This window comes from Neofelis nebulosa, chromosome 9 (genome assembly GCF_028018385.1).
Source record: "Neofelis nebulosa isolate mNeoNeb1 chromosome 9, mNeoNeb1.pri, whole genome shotgun sequence".
Taxonomy (NCBI): domain Eukaryota; kingdom Metazoa; phylum Chordata; class Mammalia; order Carnivora; family Felidae; genus Neofelis; species Neofelis nebulosa.
In genome coordinates, this window is record NC_080790.1 from 33,830,729 (window position 1) to 33,852,026 (window position 21,298).

Below are 21,298 nucleotides of genomic sequence, written 5' to 3' on the forward strand. Positions count from 1 at the left end.
AAACGACATATCAGATAAAGGGTTAGTATCCAAAATCTATAAAGAACTTATCAAACTCAACACCCAAAAAACAAATAATCCGGTGAAGAAATGGGCAAAAGACAGGAATAGACACTTCTCCAAAGAAGACATCCAGATGGTCAACCGACACATGAAAAAATGCTCCACATCACTCATCATCAGGAAAATACAAATCAAAACCACAATAAGATACAACCTCACACCTATCAGAATGTCTAACATTAACAACTCAGGCAGCAACAGATGTTGGTGAGGATGCAGAGAAAGAGGATCTCTTTTGCACTGCCGGTTGGAATGCAAGCTTGTGTAGCCACTCTGGAAAACAGTATGGAGGTTCCTCAAAAAATTAAAAATAGAACTACCCTATGACTAGGGTATTTATCCAAGGGATAAATTACTAGGTATTTATCCAAGGGATACAGGTATGCTGTTTCGAAGGGACACATGCACGCCCATGTTTATAACAGCACTATCAACAATAGCCAAAGTATGGAAAGAGCCCAAATGTCCATCGATGGATGAATGGATAAAGAAGAGGTGGTATATATATAGAATGTGGAGTATTCCACGGCAATCAAAAAGAATGAAATCTTGCCATTTGCTACTACATGGATGGAACTAGAGGGTATTATGCTAAGTGAAATTACTCAGAGAAAGACAAGTATCATATGACTTCACTCATATGAGGACTTTAAGATACAGAACAGATGAACATAAGGGAAGGGAAGCAAAAACAATATAAAAACAATGAGAAGGACAAAACATAAGAGACTCTTAAATATGGAGAACAAAGAGAGGGTTACTGGAGGGCTTGTGGGAGGGGGAATGGGCTAAACGGGTAAGGGGCAATAAGGAATCTACTCCTGAAATCATTGTTCACTATATGCTAACTAATTTGGATGTAAATTTAAATAAATAAATAAATAAATAAATAAATAAATAAATAAATAAGTAAATAATTCTGCAAAAGAAAGAAAGAAAGACAGAAATGTCGATAGCAAGCATATTTCCTTTTCTCCTGTTTCCACTGGAAAGCTATTGTAAGTTACCATTAAATACAATGTTTTTCTAGGAATTTCTAGGTATGATTAATTGAAAAGATCACTTCTATGTTTTAGTTTTCACTTAAAATGATGCTTATTAAATACTTTTTTCTAATCACATGCTTTATATATGTCAACAAGTCAAGTTTATTTGTGTTGTTCAACTGTCCTATTTTCTTGCTACTTATTCTATCAAGTTATTGACAGAGGTATGTTAATATTTCCCACTATGGCTGTAGAATTGTTCATTTCTTCTTACAGTTCTTTACTTTTTGCTTTACATAATTTCAATCTACATTATTGGGTTCATACAGATTTAAAATAGTGATGTCCTATTGAAAATTTCGTTTAATATATCTAATAATTCTTCATGTTTTAAAGATTACTTTACCTGATATATCATATTTATTTGGGTTAATATTTTCATAATTGCTTTCTAATCCTTTTAGTTTTAACAGTTCTGGATTACATTTCCTTTGTAATTAGCATATACTTTTTTTCTATCTAGTCAGATGGAGTTTGTTCTTAAATGGAATATTCAGTCTAAATGAAAGCTTTTTTTCGTTTGTTTGTTTTTCAACCATATGCTATAATGACTGATATAGTTTGGTTTTTCTCCACATCTTACTAGCTTTCTATTTTGTCTCATTTATACATTTTTAAAATAAATAATATGTGAAAAAATTTTCCCATTACATCATCTTTCAGTTTTTAAGATACAAATTCTTTTTTTTTTATTATACTATTTACCCCAGAATATGTCTCCTTGCCTTATTAGAGTCTAATACAAATTGGTATCTTTACCACTTTCTAGTGTTAGAATCTTAGAATGCTTTAATCTTTTCCTCCTTTATCGCCTCGTATTATTGTTGCCATTCATTTTTAATTCTACATTTATTTTACTCGATAGATATTATTTGTTTACAAAGTGAGTATTTAGTTAGATTTATGTAGATATTTATCCTTTACATTGCTTTTTAGTCTCCCCTACCTTTCAGTTCTTTTCCATGGGATTATTTTCCTTCAGTCAAGAATGTTTTTTAGGGTTTTCTTTAGTGCAGACGTGCTGGCAACAAATTTGTTAAGCTTTTGTTTTTACCTGAAAATTCCTTATTCGTTTTTAAGAATAAAGGTTTAATTTTTTAAAATTTATTCTCGGGGGAGGGGAGGGGAGGCACAGAGAGAGGGAGAGACAGAATCCCAAGCAGGCTCTGTGCTGACTGTATAGATCTCGATGCAGGACTCAATCTTGCCAACCATGAGATCATGACCTGAACAGAAATCAAGAGTTGAATGCTTAACCAACTGAGCCACCCAGGCACCCCGACAGTATAAATATTCTATTTCATTAAATCCTGGCAGTACTTATTATTTATATTTACACATGAAGAAAATGAAGGTAAGTGCTGTCAATTTGTGTGAGGTTACAGAATTAGTTAAGTACAAAGATGAAATTCAAATCCTATTTTGTTGATTACAAAGCCTATGCACCTTTTTTTTATAAATACTTTTTCTTTAATGTTTATTTTTGAGAAAGAGAGACAGGCGTGAGCAGGGGAGGGGCAGAGAGAGAGAGAGAGGGAGACACAGATCTGAAGCAGGCTCCAGGGTCTGAGCTGTCAGCACAGAGCCCCACGCGGGGCTTGAACCCATGACCTGTGAGATCATGACCTGAGCTGAAGTCGGATGCTTAACCAACTGAGTCACCCAGGCGCTGCAAGCCTACGTACTTTATATTATTACTCAACAACATGAAATTCACTATTATACTATCAGAGGAAACATAGTAGGGGGGGGGGGAAAGTAAAAGGAGACAATTATAATAAGTTTTGGTCTTCTGACTGAATGTCTCAAACATTTTTTTCTCCAATTTCTGAAAATAAGTTAAAAATAGTAGTCTTTCATTTGCCTGTGATAGAAAGGACTTTTCATCTTATTTTTGTGTCAACTTTTTATTCTACCAAAGTGTACAGAGAAATGTAGAATATAGTAAGAAATATAGACCAATTTTAATTCAATCATTTGTACTTTTCAGACAAAATAAAACCAGACCAGAATTCACTCACTTTAATCCTAAAAGGCAGGAGGGGTTAGAGGTGGGTAGGTGGGAAATATACACACAAACACACTTAAAAGAAAAAAAAAAAAATCACTCGGCCTTTATAGAATAAAATGCCTCTGGAAATCAAACTTCATAAAAAATTTAAAATGATCACGTGTAATGTCTGATCACAGATAAAGCATTTCTAGTCTGAAAAGTCACACATTAAGTTTATTCCCAAATGTAGGTCTGCAATCTTTTTTGGAGGATATATCTCCTATCTATAGTTGAGACTATCGTTAGCAACAGGTAGAATGCTAGAATTGTTTTTTTTCTTTTTTCAAACAAGTAATAAAACTTTAAGTATTGTATGTTATTGTAACTTCATTCTTGTATTAGAAGAAACAGCTGCTAAAACCTTCCTCGTGAAATATGAAGAAAGCTACTGCATTGTGTCAGTCACTACTCACATGTACATATATGATATACTGCTTTTCCTCTTAGGCCAAGAATGTAAGCCTAATGTTACTCTCTAGAAAAACACAATATATTATTGGTGAAAATAGGTAACCAATATTTGGAGGGTATTATTAAGAAATACTACAATATTTTCCAGGAATTTTTTTCATATCATTATGTAAGTACAAGTGTTATCCTTTAGACTATGCTATTCAACTCAGTTCAGTTAAGCATATTTATGGATATCTTATTTTGGAAAAAGGCATTTTCATAGCCTAAGAAAATATGACATTGCTTATCAATATTTAACTACTTGTGTAATTGCTACAGTGCCATTGGTATGTCTCCTCATATTAGAAATGATGTAGATGTAACCAATCATAGAAATACCTCTGGAAAACATTTATTTACAAATATTGGTTTGCATAAACATGAAACATAATGGCAATTCAATCATATTAATGAAAAAATATTACTGTTAAGATTATCTTCACAGGAACTTCACCAACATCCATTTCTGTCATTCTAAAGATAAGTTACGTCAAAAAGGAAATTATAATCAGAATGACACTTGGTAGGCATGAAATTAGAGAAAGAGAATTAAGTAGATAATGAAACATTTAATGGCTTTGAATCTGATAACCTAATGAATTCATGTGATTTCATTTTATAATCACCCAAACTGCATCAGTTAAGTTTATAACATTTGATATCTGTAATAGTAAGAATTAAAATGTTAAACTGATTTGTGCTCCAAAATGTACATCGTATATATGTAATGGTTTTAATATTCTTAGTATGAATTACCTCTGAGCTGGTAAGCACATATTGATAATGATGGTAAAATACAGATATCGGCAATGTTATTGTTTTCACAGTGTGTATAAGCAGAAATCAAAGGCCAATAAAATACACACAACTGGGCATGAAACATGTCTCCAGAACAGATTTCCTATTGTTTCTAATTAAATGGAATTTCCTTAACTTTTTGATATTTATATTTATATCCAACAAACAGAAAGAAAAGACAAGATAAATAATAAAAATACATTTGATTAAGGTATGGGCAGAAAGAAATTTGCTTAATAAATGATTATAATTTCGTATTTCACAAATCTATAGAGCCTAACGAGTCTCAATGGCAGTAGAAAGTAAGTCGCACATTGTAGAAACTTCATGACAGGTGCTGTAGGGCTGAGGAGGCTATGTCAAGATTTTGGCTTTTACCCTTAGTGAAGGGTAGTTATTTGGATTGCTTTGAGCCAAAAAGGGGTGTGACTTGACTTCCACTGTGTGATAATGCTCTGGCTTTCCTGTAGAGGGAAATGAAAGAGTATAAATGAAAGAGTTATAAAGCATGATGTGGAAGATTTTGGCTCTGGCGAATGAAACCAGGGAGTTGCCTAAGGTGGAGAAGGAGCAGGTTTAAGGGAAATCAGCATTTTGGTTTTGAACTTGTTAAATTTTAGATGAGTGCTTGAGATTTAAATGGAAATGCCAAGAATCTGAGAATTTGGATCTCAGTGAAGTAATCTGGGCCAAAGATAAAATTTTAGGAGTTCACAGGGAATTGATGGTGTTTTAAAGACTTGAAATTGTAGGTGACCCAAAGGACTGTATAAAGAATGAGGAGTTCCAAGGTCCAAGCTGTGAGCAACTCCAACATATAGAGTTCAGGAATAGAGGAGGATCCTGTGTAGAAAACAAAAAGAAACTTGAAAATTTGGAGGAAAACAAATGAGAAAGTGGTGTCCCAAAGGAAGAAAATTAAGGAAGTGTTTAAAGAAGGATGAAATGATCAAGAGTTTCAAACGCTGATGTCAGATCAGCTAATAGGAGGGCTAAAAAATATCCATCGTATAGACAATTGGAAAGCATTAGTGACTGTGAGAAGAAAGATTTTGCTGGAGTGGCAGGGGTGACAGCCTGATTGGAATGTGTTAAAACAGAGTACAAGTAGGGAGATTGGAAAAAGAAAATATAAATTAATTATTTGAGAAGATTATCTGGAAAGGAAACTGTACAGATTGTGTATTATCTGGAAGGGGGAGTGGGCTAATTGGAGGAGGAGCTTGTTTATTTATTTATTTATTTTTTAAGTTTTTTTTTTTTAACATTTATTTATTTTTGAGACAGGGAGAGACAGCATGAACAGGGGAGGGTCAGAGAGAGAGGGAGACACAGAATCTGAAACGGGCTCTAGGCTCTGAGCTGTCAGCACAGAGCCTGACACGGGGCTCGAACTCACGGACCGCAAGATCATGACCTGAGCCGAAGTCGGATGCCCAACCGACTGAGCCACCCAGTCGCCCCTAGGAAGAGCTTGTTTAAAACTCTACCAGCTGTGCAAGTCCCCCTTTTCAAGAAGCAAACTCTGGGAGGAAAATGCTATAAACCTGAACATGTCTCATTGGTCAGACTGTGTTTCATGGCCTCTCCCTCCAACAAGGGAGGGTAGGAAATGACTACTTATCCAAGAACACTGCTTCCCTGAATACAATCAAGATCTTATTAATAAGGAAGAAAGGGTGAGTATATATATAATGGGAGGCAACTAACAGGGTCTGTTTTAAACCCCTACAAAGGGCCAGATGTTATTCTTAATCATGTGCCAGTTTCCTTTTAAATATTGTCATTGATACTGAATAAGGGTGCACTTTTTGTTCATCTTGTCAGTGCACTTGGCTCGCTCTACCCACTTTTCTGTTATTGTGATTATACTACCACTTTCAAGGTCCAACTTAAAGGGGAATTTAGTTTGGATTTGCAGACACTAGAGTCATATGAAAGCAATTAGGGACATCGGTACTTTCTGTCATTGCTCTTAGGACGCTACTTCCTTGCTCTGTTCCATCTCTACTAGCCCATGATGAGTTGCTAGATTTTGGGTTGCTGATGATTTCTTCAAGTCTTAAGTATGTCACGTAAGGTTCATTGTAATGTCATTTAAACATATGCTGAGTTGTATAGCTCAAAAGGGTGTCTCAAGGACACAGACATGCCCCCCAAGTCCTAACTAGCAGAATATGGGACAGTTGGCATCTCCATTAAGTCTAGCTCCCTCATTACCTATGAAGTTTCACACAGGACAGGTGATTCTCTTCCTAAAATTATCAAAACCAAGTGCTTAGGTTGTATTTCACAGGGGCAGGAGCGGGGAGAAAGTATCTGCATAGGGTGATTCTACATAAAGAGGAAATCCTTCAGCGAATATTTGTACATTTGTGCAATTCTCAAATTGGTACACTTACTCTGAGCAAGCAGTAAATAAGGTGCTGTTAAAGAGAACATTTCCAAAGATAGATGCATTATTACTCATGTTTCCCAGTCTCTGAATTTATATACATCCCTTCTCAGAATTTGCAGTGTTTTTAGTGAGTAAGAGGGGCAGAATGTGTTCACATGTAACCCCTACATGCTCTTAAAAAGACAGAAATATTTTCCTGAACGTGACTCACTGTTTTAATGTGACTGTTTCTGCACTCAGCCTCAGAAGATTTCTGCATACAGTTTCCCCTGTGAAGAGTAAAGACAGTCCTCAGCCTTGTCTAGAGCTTGTGCTGGGCTTTCATTTTCGTAATTTCAAACAAATTTTATAGACTGTCTACACTGTATCATAGTTATAATAATCTGGGAATATGAAAGTGAAAAAGACAGTTGCGTTGCCCTAAAGAAGTTTCAATTTTGAGGACAGTGAGAAAATGCTGAGGGTACAGGGTTATGAAGAGGCCTGTAGGTAACACGGGAGGTAGTCAGTAGAGAGGTAAAACAGGAGGTGGTGTGTGGGATTAAAACAATCGCATTTAAGGGGCCTTTCGGTGGCTCAGTCAGTTAAGCATCCAACTCCTGATTTCGTCTCAGGTCATGACTGCACAGTTCGTGAGTTCGAGCCCTGTATTGGGCTGTCAGTGCATTGTCAGTGCAGAGCCTGTTTAACATTCTTTCCCTCCCTATCTCTCCTCCCTCTTTCTGCCCCATTCCCTTCTCATGCTTTCTCTCTCTCTCTCTCTCTCTCTCTCTCTCTCTCTCTCTCTCTCCAAGTTAATAAAACTTAAAAATTTTTTCTAAATAAATAAGATTTAAAAAACAGGGGCACCTGGGTGGCGCAGTCGGTTAAGCGTCCGACTTCAGCCAGGTCACGATCTCGCAGTCTGTGAGTTCGAGCCCCGCGTCAGGCTCTGGGCTGATGGCTCGGAGCCTGGAGCCTGTTTCCGATTCTGTGTCTCCCTCTCTCTCTGCCCCTCCCCCGTTCATGCTCTGTCTCTCTCTGTCCCAAAAATAAATTTAAAAAAAACGTTGAAAAAAAAAATTAAAAAAAAAAAAAACAAACAGCATTTAGGACCTGATCACAGTCTACAAACACAAAACTACCCCTCTTTGTTTCACTATCTATTTCAATATAAATGTATAATTTTAAGGATTAACTCAGGAGCCAACTAATACATCTATGAAACTATTTGCCAGTTTAACTGTGAAAATAATTCTCAGCCTTTAAACATCATTATTTTCTTGTGGTTTTTAATAGCTCTTGTTTCTATTTGTATTGGCTTCCACTAACGCTGGAACGATATCTTACATGTTTGTGTACCCCACGGTGCCTCAGCACAGGTACCCAGTATCAATTCTCTTTCAAGGTCCCTTTTGCCTCCATTTTCCAGAACACTTGATAGTCCCTCCTGATTATTTATGTGAGCTGCAAACTTTCCTTTGCTAACTCTCCTTCTCTCTATTCCTTTCCAAGTCTGCTACTTTTGTGCATGTTGACTAGAATTCCAATGATGAGCATATTTTGAATTGCTGAAATCCTATGAAATTATAAAATCAATGACTTCAATCTAAGAATACCAACACTAAAAAAAACAAAAAACAAAAAACAAAACTATTTATAGTGGGTAAGGCTGTTTTGCAGCTAACAATTAACAATGTGATACCAAAGTCTTGTTTGGAGATGCTGCAAATTTGAAGCTATGTTTAGATTTTTAAACTCTCTTTATGTTTTACATGTAGTATTTCTGAGAATTAATAACCTGGATGTTCTGATGTTTTCTATGAAAAATTGATTTTCACGTGTCGATGGCATCTTCTCGATCTGAAATTGTGGATTTTTTTTCTGGGTGATTTCAGAGATCATGAACCTCTTAATAACTTCATATTGCAAATCTGGAATTTGTTTCATACAGGGAGAATTCTTAAAATGATTATAATAGCTTCAGATTAATAAATCGATCTTTGGGGAAAGAGTGGAGTCGTGGAGTCGACTATGTGCGCATGTGTTTGGAAAATAAATTATCCAAATATATGTTAGTAAATATCGTTATGTGTTTATATGCACATATATATGTGCTAATGTATGTGAATATGTACACATTTATGTGTATGCATGTGTGTGCATGTATTTTAATGTATATGTAAATACTATGCTTTTTTATTCCTTGGAGTCAACTAATTTTGACAGACTTTGTTGGGTCATTCTTATTCTCTATAAGCCTCATTATCTTCAGAAAAATAGGTGAGAATATATGTAATGATGATAAAATAGAATATTCTTCCAACATTGACCCTGGAATGTGGAAACAATAATATACATCTTCTACTATTTCTTCATGTAGCTAAGTGGTCCATTTCCATATCTACTAGGATTTTTTTTTTCCTGGAATTGCATAAGGTGCAATATGTGGGACAGATGGAAACTCCCTAAGATCAACTCCCTAGTTATCTACAACCTTTTATCTAAGTTTTCCCTTCCTGAATCCAAAGTCCCAGAACTCTGACATTTAGGACTGGGACAATCTTCGTGTGTGTGTGTGTGTGTGTGTGTGTGTGTGTGTGTGCATGTGTGTGCACATGCATGTGTACATGTCTCAAGATATTTTTTGTGCATTGTAGGATATTTAGTAAAAGATATTTAGTCAAAGATTTATGTGATCTGAAGAGAAACCAGAGTATTGTGGGATATTTAGAAACATCCCTGTTACCATCTAGATGCCGGGAGCACCATAGCCTCAATCTGTGACAAGCAAAAATGTCTGCAGACATTGCCACATGCTCCCTAGGGGCAAAATCACCCTGCTTCTATTTCTTGCCATGAATGATCAGACTTGTGCTTTGGTCAGGCCTACACTGTTGACTCTGGGAAAGTCATTAAACTCTAAATTTTTTATGTTCTTATCATTAAAAAGGAGCATTGAATCCTTATTGCCTGCGTATTTATTAGTGTGGCTGCAAGCATTAGATACAAATGTCCTAGTAAAGACAGATGTGGCTGTAAAATGTATTACTCATGGTTCTCATGGTTCCTTCCCCCCTCCCCCGCAATAGATGTTTAAAACAGACATTAAATCCTATTTAAAACATAATTTAAGCCAAAGGGTTAATTTTGCCTGAAATTTCTGTGTAATTGGAGTGTTTTTTACTTGTGTCTTCTAGCCCCTTAAGACCAAGATACCCAAAACCGCTGGCATCCTGTCCCCATGGAAAGGGCACCCACGGCACTCCACTCAGCTGCCGCGGCTGCCCTCACCTCACCGTAGGGAGAGGCAAAGCGGCACACGTTCTGAGGTTGTTCAGGCAACATGTGGAGAGCCACCCTGAGCACAAGCCAGGAAGAATTCCAAGTTTTCAGCCCATCACGTGGGATACTGAGATCCCCACACACTCCCCTTCACGTCCTATCCCGAGCATGCTTAGCAGTCACTGAATGAAGTTAACAAATCAATTTCAAGCTACCAATGCTCTCGGTCAATAGAATAAACTGCGGCCAGTTGACTGGCTGTATGAGACACCACAATATGACAGGCATGGAAATTTCACCATCGGCGAGACAGGACAGAGTTCATCCACTTGAAACACTGGTTAGAGCTAACCTCAGCTGTGGAAAATTTCTCTGCCATGCAAGATCGCAGCTGTGCTGACCACAGTGCCCTAGTCCAAAAAGTAAACAAACTAACAAAAGCCTTGTCTTTCCACAAAACCCTTTCAATTTTCACTAGTTCTCTTTCGGAGGAAAATAAATTATTCCAAGTTTGAATATATAAAGTATATAAAGATACATGATAGATAAAAATTTATTATATATATTTTACACATATTTTATACATAAGTCTCACTATCCCCTGAGTTCTTTATGATGCCATCATTATCCTGTTTGCTCAAGTAAGAAATACAGGCACCCTCCTCCACCAGCCACTTCCCCTCATTCTCTCTCTCATCAATCGATCTGATGGCCATTAAGGCCTTCTTATTCCAATATTTAAAATATCTACTAAATTCACCCCCTTCCCTGCATCCCACTACCATTCCACTCCCTTTTATGCTTCTTACTTTCCCCTGGATTAGTACAATATTATCCTAAATGGTCACCCAGCTTTACAGCATGCATCAGACTGTTCTCTAAATACAGACATGATTCATTTTCTGCAATGCAAATCTGATAGTATCTCTGCACGCTCAAGACCATTCTCAAGTGAGACAGCAGAGTCCAGCTCCCTTTCTCCCCATATCTACCACAATGCCACGTCTCAGGTGGGAGCTCAAGAAATAGCTGCCGGAACATGTCCTCTTGGAACATTCTCCATATATGAGTGCATTCCAGTAGAGGGCAGTTTCTCACCCAGAAACTTCCAGATAAGGACTTTCCAAATGAGGCTGTTTGGGTTTGAATGCTGACTCTACTTACTTGGTCCATGACTCAAATGCCACATAAGACAGGAAGGAAATTATGACAGAGAACATTGAAATCCACACATGAATATGTTGTAGGTAACTGAAGCGTTCTGTGTCTTTGAAATTACAAGAAACAGATTCAAATAGAAGTCTGCTGCTGTGGTTTTGAGAGCATGTCCAGTGTAGTGGAAAGAGCAGAGAACTGGAATTAAGAAAACTGGGTCCTGAGCCTGAGTCCTGTCCAAATCATTTTCCACCTTCTCTTAGATTCTTCATCTATAAAATGAGAAGGAGAAACACTATGTTACTAAGGGAAAACTGATACACAAAAAAGAAGTGTTCAACTGTGAGCTATTACATATGCACATCCACAAAAAATTTTTTCTTATCATTTGGGCTATTCTCAATTCCCTCAAACTTATGCACAAATTCTGACAGTCCTGAAAGTGACAATTCGACCCTCGATCTCAGGTTAAGAACAATTTTCTTTACAATTTATACCATAATTTCCCGCTTGGCATATCATTTAATTCTGGAGTGTTATATATTTTGATTCTCTCTAATTACATAAGAAATGAACATGAAAAAGAGGATTTAAACCTAATTGAAAAAGCTATATGTGTTTTATTCATCTTCTGTTCTTTAAAAAGGAAAGATGGTTAGAAACTATATCAAGAAAACATTTTTATCTTCACAAATACATCTGAAAAATATGAGGATTGAAAACTGGTTTGCCATAAGTGGGGGAAAAAAAACAGATTTTCCTGTTTTCCACTGACACAATTACCTCAAATTACCACTGCATTGCAGTAAGTCTTTGTGGAGATCAGGGAGTATATTTAAACAGAACAAAGAAGCTTTAGTCCAGAGTTAAATATAGGATGTGCAGCACTTACAACGAGGCTGTGCAAATCACACCAGCACAAATGTTTAGTCCAAAGAGAAGAACAAAAAAATCTTTCAAAATCAGTTCTTTAAAGCTCGGTGCAGTTTTACACTTCAACTGGTTGTGCGGACATTAGATTTCCTATACCCTAAGAGCAGCACATGTAATAAGGGACTATCGGAAGAACCATTCCCTTTTCTTGAAACGTGGTTAGTATTCTAAGATCATGCTTCATTTTAGGACTCATGGACCTAAAATGACTGGGGTCAGACATTCCACTATTCAACTTATTGGAAAAACAAAACAATGTGGACACAGTGGCATGATGTTAAACTTCCCTAATATATTGAGCATATAACCTCGCTTATTCCTAACCTGGATATCTGTTATTTTATATTTGCATACACTGTTATCTATATATATTCTATGGCTGCCCATGCTCATTAATTGGGAATAAATATTAAAGATTTGGAAGTCAGACAGCTGAGATCTAGAGTCACTCTGAATTTAAGAAAGAAAACAGTTTCCTGATGACTTACTTGTACTTTTGGTCATGGTTTTTTTTTTTTTTTCTCTTAGAAATGGGAATGCAATTGATCTACCTCCTTCAGCTATTTAAAGAAATCAGACAGTAGAAAAGAATTTAAAGTATTTCATAAACTGTAAATACCATATATATCCATGGTAGTGTTGTTGTTATTATTATTATTATTATTATTATTATTATTATTATTATTTGTTCCAGAGAAGGTATGTTAAGATAGAACTAGAGAAAACTTCTTAGATGAACAGACAGAGGTCTCAGGGAATGAATAAGGTATTTGCTTGTGATTAGGTAGATAGCTCTGTGTGATGCCGTTACTATAACAAGAGAATTCCAGAAAGATCTAGCCTAAACTGGACTTGCCTTGACATTGCATGATCCTGCCTCGTTTCTGTCACTGCACACCTACATATATTGTCTATCCTGAAACCTTCTCATTTTGTAGGCATTCAAGACCCTTAATCTGCAATTATTTGGCTCTCGGTGATATATGGCTGGGGAAAAGCCCAGAAACGATAAAGAAAATGAGAGGGCTGCTTTCGTAACATAGTCTCTTCACCGAGTGGAAATTTCCTAAGGCCACAGTTAAGGAATGTCTGAAATGCAGTATGCAGTTTGCAAAGCTCTCATATCTGAGCCTGTTTAGAAGCCCAATCACAGATTATGACTCCTTCTCATCATTGTAATCCCGGCAGCCATTACCAAGCAACTGGGAGTTGGCAGGCAAACAAAACCCATTTATCATTCCTGTCCTCGGCTGAAGGTGAAAGCCGCAACCTGAGCAAGGCGTGTCTTCACAGGCAGTTATAACTTTTTTTTTTTTCATTAGAAGAGAAATACTGCCATCATCATCTCTAGATCTTATATATACTATGAAATATTGAAGTTCAACCTCTGATCATTAACTTTGGGATGAGAACTTCTTTTAACAGCCACCCACCATACACCACTGATTTGAGAATTCAAATGAAATAGATTGCACCTATCTATCGTTGTCTCTTCGGAATGTTTTTTGCTTAGTTCTTAATGCCTATCGACATGCATCAGATCTCTTCTCCTGTGTGGAAGCCACTGTGAAGTTTCCTTTTGCTGTTACATCATACCATTCTCAATGTCTTAGCGATCTTTGAAAGTGGCTGACAAGGGTCACTGGGAGATGAGCCCCATAAACTAGAGGCAATTCGGTTGCAGAAACACAGCCACGTGCCGTTCAGTAGCCAAAGAAATTCAGGATGTGTTCTCGGGCAGTCAGTTACAGAATAGGTAATGTGCAAGCCATACTAGCAAAACTTTAGAGTCAGAAGAGAAGGGCTCAAGTTCAGTTCTGCCAGTTACTAATTTCTGGGTTTTAGAGAAAGCCTTCAGCTTCTTTCCACTTTTAATTTAACAGCAAAATAACCATGTGGATACTCTACTGCGCTATCAAGGATTGAGTGAGGAAATAACTGCAGGTGCTTTGTAAACCACGAAGCAGAATAATGGTATCGTGTAAGTTTGTGGTTCACTACCCAGACAAAAGTGGATGACATATAAGGACATTTAAGCACATAAAATAGACTGAAGTCAAAATAAGGAAGTGGCTGGCCTTCAGCCCCAGCAACATATATAGTACAGTCATTGCCTGAGTAAGTCAAATGTTCGTGATAAATCAATGTTTGTGATTTATATGATTTTGTCTTTGTTGTCATTTTGTCTTTGTTTATTAAAAATAGACATATATAATTTACATGTCATACAATCATTAATTTCAGTTTCAGTTCTGTGAGTTTTGACAACTGTATACACCTCTGTACCACGACCCAAACCAAGAGTTATAACTAACGTTCCCACTACTCCTGAATGTTTCTTTCTGTATTGTAGTCAATATATCCATGTTAGCAAAGGCAATCATTTAAGTGTTTATTTATTTTGAGAAAGAGAGAGAGAGCACGAGCAGGCAAGGGGCAAAAAGAGCATCCCAAGCAGGTTCTGCACCATCAGCCCAGAGCCTGATGCAGGGCTCAATTCCAGAAGCTGTGAGATCATAAACTGGGCAGAAACCAAGAGTTGGGGGCGCCTGGCTGGCTCAGTCGGTTAAGCGTCCGACTGGTTCAGGTCATGAGCTCGCAGTTCACGGGTTCGAGCCCCACATTGGGTGCCTGAAGCCGGCTTCAGATTGTGTTTCCTTCTCCTTCTGCCTCCCCCCCACCTCTCAAAAATAAATAAACAGTAAAAAAAAATTTTTTAAATACACTATAGTACTGGGGTGCGTGGGCGACTCAGTCGGTAAGCTCCAACTTCCGTCCAGGTCATGATCTCGCAGTTTGTGAATTTGAGCCCCACATCGGCTCTGTGCCGACAGCTCAGAGCCTGGAGCCTGCTTCGGATTCTGTGTCTCCCTCTCTCTCTCTGCCCCTACCCCACTCACGTTCTGTCTCTCTCTCTCAACAACAAATAAAGTTAAAAAAAAAAAAGAAAAGAAAAGAAAAGAAAGAAACCAAGAGTCAGACACTCAACCGACTGAGCCGCCCAGGTGCCCCAAGGGGCAATCATTTCTATCACCATACATTTAGTTTGTTCCTGCATTTTGGGTTTTGTAGTATTCTTTTGCCTCTAGTCTCTTGTTCAGTAAAATGTTGGAGCCTCATCGGTGTTGGAGGATATCAGTAATTTGTATGTTCCCTATATTGCTTAGTATTCCATTGCACGAATATGTGAACATTTTTACCGTTTTTTTTTTCTGTTGAAGGCTTTTTGTCTGTCTCTCTCTCCTGTCTCAAATTAAAAAAAAAAGAAAGAAAATTTACAAGTTGTGCTCTAATATGTTTGTACAAATTGTATACTGTTACCGATACCGTATGATTTCTAGTCACTGTACATCCTAACCAACTGTGTCTGAGTTGGTAATTCATTCACCTTCGTTTGGCATCGCCAGGGTTTTTATTTGTTTTTGTTTTCTAATTTCTTCCATGTTAGTTTCACGTATTAGTACTTCATTCTTTTTAATTGTCAAGTGGTATTTTATTATCTACTTCTCTTGTTGATAGACAGTTGAGCTGTTTCCAGATTTTGACTGTTGTGGATAAAGCTGTTAGAAGACACCAGCATACACATCTAATAGGCCAATATTTTGATTTCTCGATTTAAGAGGGGGACTTCAATGAATTGCTTAGATCAAGGATTAGCAAACTACTCTCTGTGGGCCAAATCTGGCCCACTACCTGTCAGTTATTTATTTATTTATTTATTTATTTATTTATTTATTTATTTATTTTTAAATTTTTAAAAATGTTTATTTATTTTTGAGAGACAGAGACATGGCACAAGTGGGGGAGAGACAGAGAGAGAGGGAGACACAGAATCCAAAGCAGGCTCCAGGCTCTGAGCTGTCAGCACAGAGCCCGAAGTGGGGCTCGAACCCATGAACCGTGAGATCATGACCTGAGCCGAAGTTGGATGCTCAACCGACTGAGCCACCCAGGCGCCCCTACTTTGTCATTCTCTTAATGGCATCTTTTGATGAACAAGAAATTTGTATTTATAGGAGGTCTTATTTGTTACTCCTCATTTGTGAAATGAGGTCTTATCGGAAAAATCTTTGCCTATTCCAAGGCAGCAAAAATACTCTCCTAAATTTTTTAAGTAAGTATTTTTAAAATAATTTTTTACAAGTACATTCCATCTCATATTAATTGTTGTGTCTGGAATGGGGTAAGAAGCAAAATTTATTTTCCTTCCATGTGGATATCCAGATGTTAAGGCACTCCGCCCCCCCCCCCCCCAACCTTTTTGACTGATTTGGAACCTTGGTCAAAAATCAAATGGTCATATATGTTTGAGTTTACTTCTGGATTGTATACTCCACCCATCTATTTGTCTATCCTCACACAAACACCATACTGTCTTTACCACTGCAGCTTTATATGATATTGAAATCAGTTAGTATAAATTCTCCAAATTTTTCCATCATTTTAAAATACTGTTTTAGTTTTTTAAGTTTTTGCATTTCAGTGCACATTTTATTTTTTATTTTTTATTTTTTTTTTTAAATTTTTTTTCAACGTTTTTTATTTATTTTTGGGACAGAGAGAGACAGAGCATGAACAGGGGAGGGGCAGAGAGAGAGGGAGACACAGAATCGGAAACAGGCTCCAGGCTCCGAGCCATCAGCCCAGAGCCTGACGCGGGGCTCGAACTCACGGACCGCGAGATCGTGACCTGGCTGAAGTCGGACGCTTAACCGACTGCGCCACCCAGGCGCCCCTTCAGTGCACATTTTAGAATAACGGTGCCAATATCTTTAAAAGAACACCTGGGGTTTCAACTGAGATTGTATTGAATCCATACATCGACTAGGGGATAACAGAAATCTTTTTTTTTTAAGTTTATTTTTTATTATTTGAGAGAGATAGAGACAGACAGACAGACAGGGAGGGTTAGAGAGAGAAGGGGACAAAGGATCTGAAGCAGACTCCATGCTGACAGAAGAGAGCCCAATGTGGGGCTCGAACCCAAGAACTGAACTGCAAGATAATGACCTGAGCCAAAGTCAGATGCTTAACCAACTGAGTCACCCAGGCACCCAGGGATAATGGATATCTTAACAACATTGAGTCACAATAATCCATGGACAATCCACAAGCCATATATTTAGGTCTATTTTAATTTATCTTGGCATTTTTCTATTTTTTTTATATTTCTATTTTCTATTGATCTTATAGATATTTTGCATATATTTCATATTTTATATCTAGGCACTTTAAGTTTTACATGTAAAACATTCAATTCCTATCATTTACTTCTCATGTACAGATATACAGTTTTACACATAACTATTTATCTCTAATTTATATACATATAATTAGTTTTATTAGCCTGACCAGGCTTCTAATACTAACCTATGCTACAAACACAGACAATTAAAGTAAGTAGTATCACACAGTCAAGGTTTCTCTCTTTTTCTCTTTTCTTTCCTTTCTTTCTTTCTTTCTTTCTTTCTTTCTTTCTTTCTTTCTTTCTTTCTTTCTTTCTTTTTCTCTCTCTCTCTCTCTCTTTCAAGCTCCTTTTGGGTCCCAAATGGACCAAGAAGAAAAGAGAGATAGCTAAGGTGTCCACATATCCTGCTGGAAAACTCCAGTGAAGAAGTGATTATGCAGCAAGGGTTGTTGGTGAGACTTCCAAATCATCATCAAATACAAGTAATTGCCAGACAGACTTCAAGAGTCTATAATAGCGGTTGAGACTAATGGTGGTTGAGTCATACCTCTTGACCCAAGTTAAAAATAACCAGGCTATGTTGTATCCTGGCCACATATACCAAAAACCTCACAACCACACAATGGACAGTGCCCATTGATCAAAGAAACAGAGGACATCCTTCAAGAGCACCTAATCCCTGTTCCCTGCCTTACAGGTAAATGAGCCAAACCCTGATTCCTTCTCTCTACACACTGTGACCCCATCTTAGGGAAAGAAGAGGGAAGAGAGAATTCCCTGAGGCACTGAAAAATGGTAGCAAAGAAACAATATATAATTGAACTGAGGTTAGGTCATTTATAGATTCCCTCACCTTAAGTTTATATATTCTCTGTACATAAGGGTTACAGTGTGAACTTTAAAAATCAATATGCATATATTTTATGAAATATAAAAATATATATGATCACATAAATGTTTGTATATATTTCATAATGTATATATCATATAGTTTCTGATATAACTAACACTTCTGAAGTGCTTAATATATGCTTTCTATAGTATAATACAGTAAGTATAACATGAAGGATATAACATGTAACATAAGTGTTTTATATGTGTGACTTCACTGAATTACCTGTGAATTCTTATGGGCTAGAAACTCCTATGGACTTCTTTTAGAAATTAAAAAAACTGAAGTCAGGGTATCTGGACAGCTCAGTTGGTTGAGCATCTGACTCTTGGTTTCAGCTTAGGTCATGATCTCCCAGTTCATGAGTTCAAGTCCCATGTCAGGCTCTGAGCTGACAATGTGGAACCTCTCCCTCCCTCTTTACCTCTCTCACTGCCACTTTCCTGCTCATTCTCTCTCTCTCCCTCTCTCTCAAAACAAATAAATACACTTAAAAAAAAATGAAGTCAGAGGAAGTGGATAGGCAGGGTAGGATGTATCAGACAAGGTCCTCGATACATACTCCTATCTACTCACAGAGTGAAGTAATTACCACCTCGCAAAGAAATCAGCTATAGAACAGTAAAAGTGTCTACATGTAAAAACTGTGACATTTGAAAAAAGGAGTAGGACTTATTCCAAATTCTAGCTCAGGTACTTCCTAACTGAATGGTTTTTGTCAATTCATTTTACCTTCCTGATTTTTAATAAAATTAACCACCCATGCACATACTGAAAATTCAAGGAGATAATGTATACAAAAGTACATGGTGGGCAGTAATTTTTTTCCTCAAATAGCCAATAAATCTGAGTAGAATATTAGCGATTAAATAGAAAATACAGTGTTCGACTCCTATTTGTACCACAGACTTATTTAAAATATTCTAGATGTTTGTTAAATATGTTTCCTACTTCTCTGGTACCGATTCTGAAGTAAAAACTATATAAAAGCAGATCTTCATGGAAATTTCAAATGCATTTATTGGCTAAGATTTAATAAGTCTATTTCTGTTTCACACTTAATCTCTTTCAGTGAAAAACAATCTTTTCTGCTTCAAGATGAAGTGTTTTGAAAACGACTAAAAGAACATGTAACACATTATTACATGGGCTTCTATGTGTAATATATTGTTGATCCATGCACTTTTGGTACAATGTAACTGCTTCGTGAAATGGAAATAATTGCTTACATTTCCCTCTCAGGATAAAGTCATACATAATAACTCTCACAATGAATGGAGACCCCTGACTATAGTAAAACATTGGCACAAGTCTCTGGAAAATTTATAAGCTCAACTTCTTGGGAGGTTGGTTTCTGTTTCAAATCTGCGTTTCCTTAAAACTATTGAACAGGATAAGATCTCGCATTGCTCGTAGGGGCATTGTTTTCCACCCTTCGACATTTCTATAGCAATGGTCACTTCAGTTCTCCCAGCTCTGTCAGTAGTCTCCCATTCAAGCTAACTTATAAGATGTTAATGGTACCTGTAAAACAGTGATTTCCAAAAGCTCTTTATAAAGTGAATCAGGGCACCTGTGTGGCTCAGTCAGTTATGTGCTGGACTCTTGATTTCGGCTCAGGTCACGGTCTCACAGTTCATGGGTTTGTACCCCGTGCTGGGCTCTGAGACGACAGGGCAGAGCCTGCTTGGCATTCTCTTTCTCCCTCTCTTTCTGCCCCTCCCCCTCTCAAAATAAAATCAACTTAAAAAAAAAGAAAGTGAATCAGATGGCATGGAAAGAATCAATGTACCTGAAACAGAAAAAAACAAAAACAAAAACAAAAAACAAACATTCATTTAAAATTTTAAAAGAGTGTAAAAGCTGGCAATCTCTCCCTAACTTCTCCACAGGGCTGACTCCCATCCTTTCATTTTGAATCTATTTTTCTTTCCTCTCTTCTGTTCAGAGTTTTCCTCCTTGGCGGATTGTCAATGATACTACCACTCATGTGATGGAACCCAGGGTACAAAAAATTAACAACAGTTACCTCAAATTATCTTAGATGAAGGATGAAAACTGTGTAGTATCTTTCAGCAAAAAGCAAAACAACAAAAAATACTTCTACTCTCAAAAACCGGAGAGCTGAACTCCTCCTGAGAGTTCAAATGTGAAAGCTTTGTAATCAAACTCTCCTCACCCTTGTTGAGAAGATAAAACCACAGTATTAATTATGAAATATACTGAGGTGATTATAATGATAATGTATACTCTCTTCTCTTCCCAGTTGGGAATCACCGAACGTACTCCCACCCTGGCTTCAAGAGACAGGAATACAGAAACTCCCCCCTCTTCTCCCCGAGGGTCCCAAAGGGATCTTAAGTTGAAGGTGGGGGATTCAGTGAGGCATCTTCATTGGATAGCCAAATCATGTGGTATCCAAAGCCTGAAGACAGACCCAGAGCATTTCTTCCACTTGCACAAGACTGCACAACTTCCAGACAGAAAAGACTGACCTCAGGCAAGCCTGTGTCCCCTCAACTGTGACTGGATAACAGAAGACAAAGGCAGTTCTCACACTGCCCTAAGGCCTTTTGTCTCAGAAGAAGTGCTTCGATTGCTTCTCAGATCCAGCACCATTCTTTAGAAATTTCCATGGATCTAGCAGTCTTTCCATACATGCCTTCACACACTATCTGGGTGGTGGACCCACTGTGGAACCTCCCTCAGAGAATACAAGTCCCACCATGCCCTTCCTGTTTATACGACCTTCTGGGTGTGCAGCTGTTAGTTCCCATAACTACAAGAATCCATCTCTCCCCTTTCCCTGCAGACAATTCAGTTTCAATGGCTTCATGAGCACTGACACAAAAAGTTTTAGAACTTCCTATCAACTGTCAGTGGCTCCTTTACAACCCAGAAACATAAAAATGGTAGTTAATTCTCTTGAGGAGAGACAAATTTACTCCTTATGAATAAGACTTGACTACCTTACCAGAGATGGGATCGAGAGTGCTTATTATCTTGCCAGGGGTGGGGGGTTGTCTATGGTGGTGAAAAACAAGAGGCAATTTCA

General features: G+C 37.4%; 1 protein-coding gene across 1 annotated transcript in view; it reads left to right on the forward strand.

Moving 5' to 3' along the window:
• Window positions 1-2,448: 2,448 nt before the first annotated feature.
• LOC131486297 (polyadenylate-binding protein 2-like) overlaps window positions 2,449-21,298 on the forward strand; it is a 189,478-nt gene continuing 170,628 nt past the window's right edge. The window contains exons 1-3 of the mRNA XM_058686382.1: window positions 2,449-2,463; window positions 9,991-10,131; window positions 20,510-20,657. Coding sequence (XP_058542365.1) covers window positions 2,449-2,463; window positions 9,991-10,131; window positions 20,510-20,657 — 304 coding nt within the window. The remainder of the gene's footprint in view (window positions 2,464-9,990; window positions 10,132-20,509; window positions 20,658-21,298) is intronic.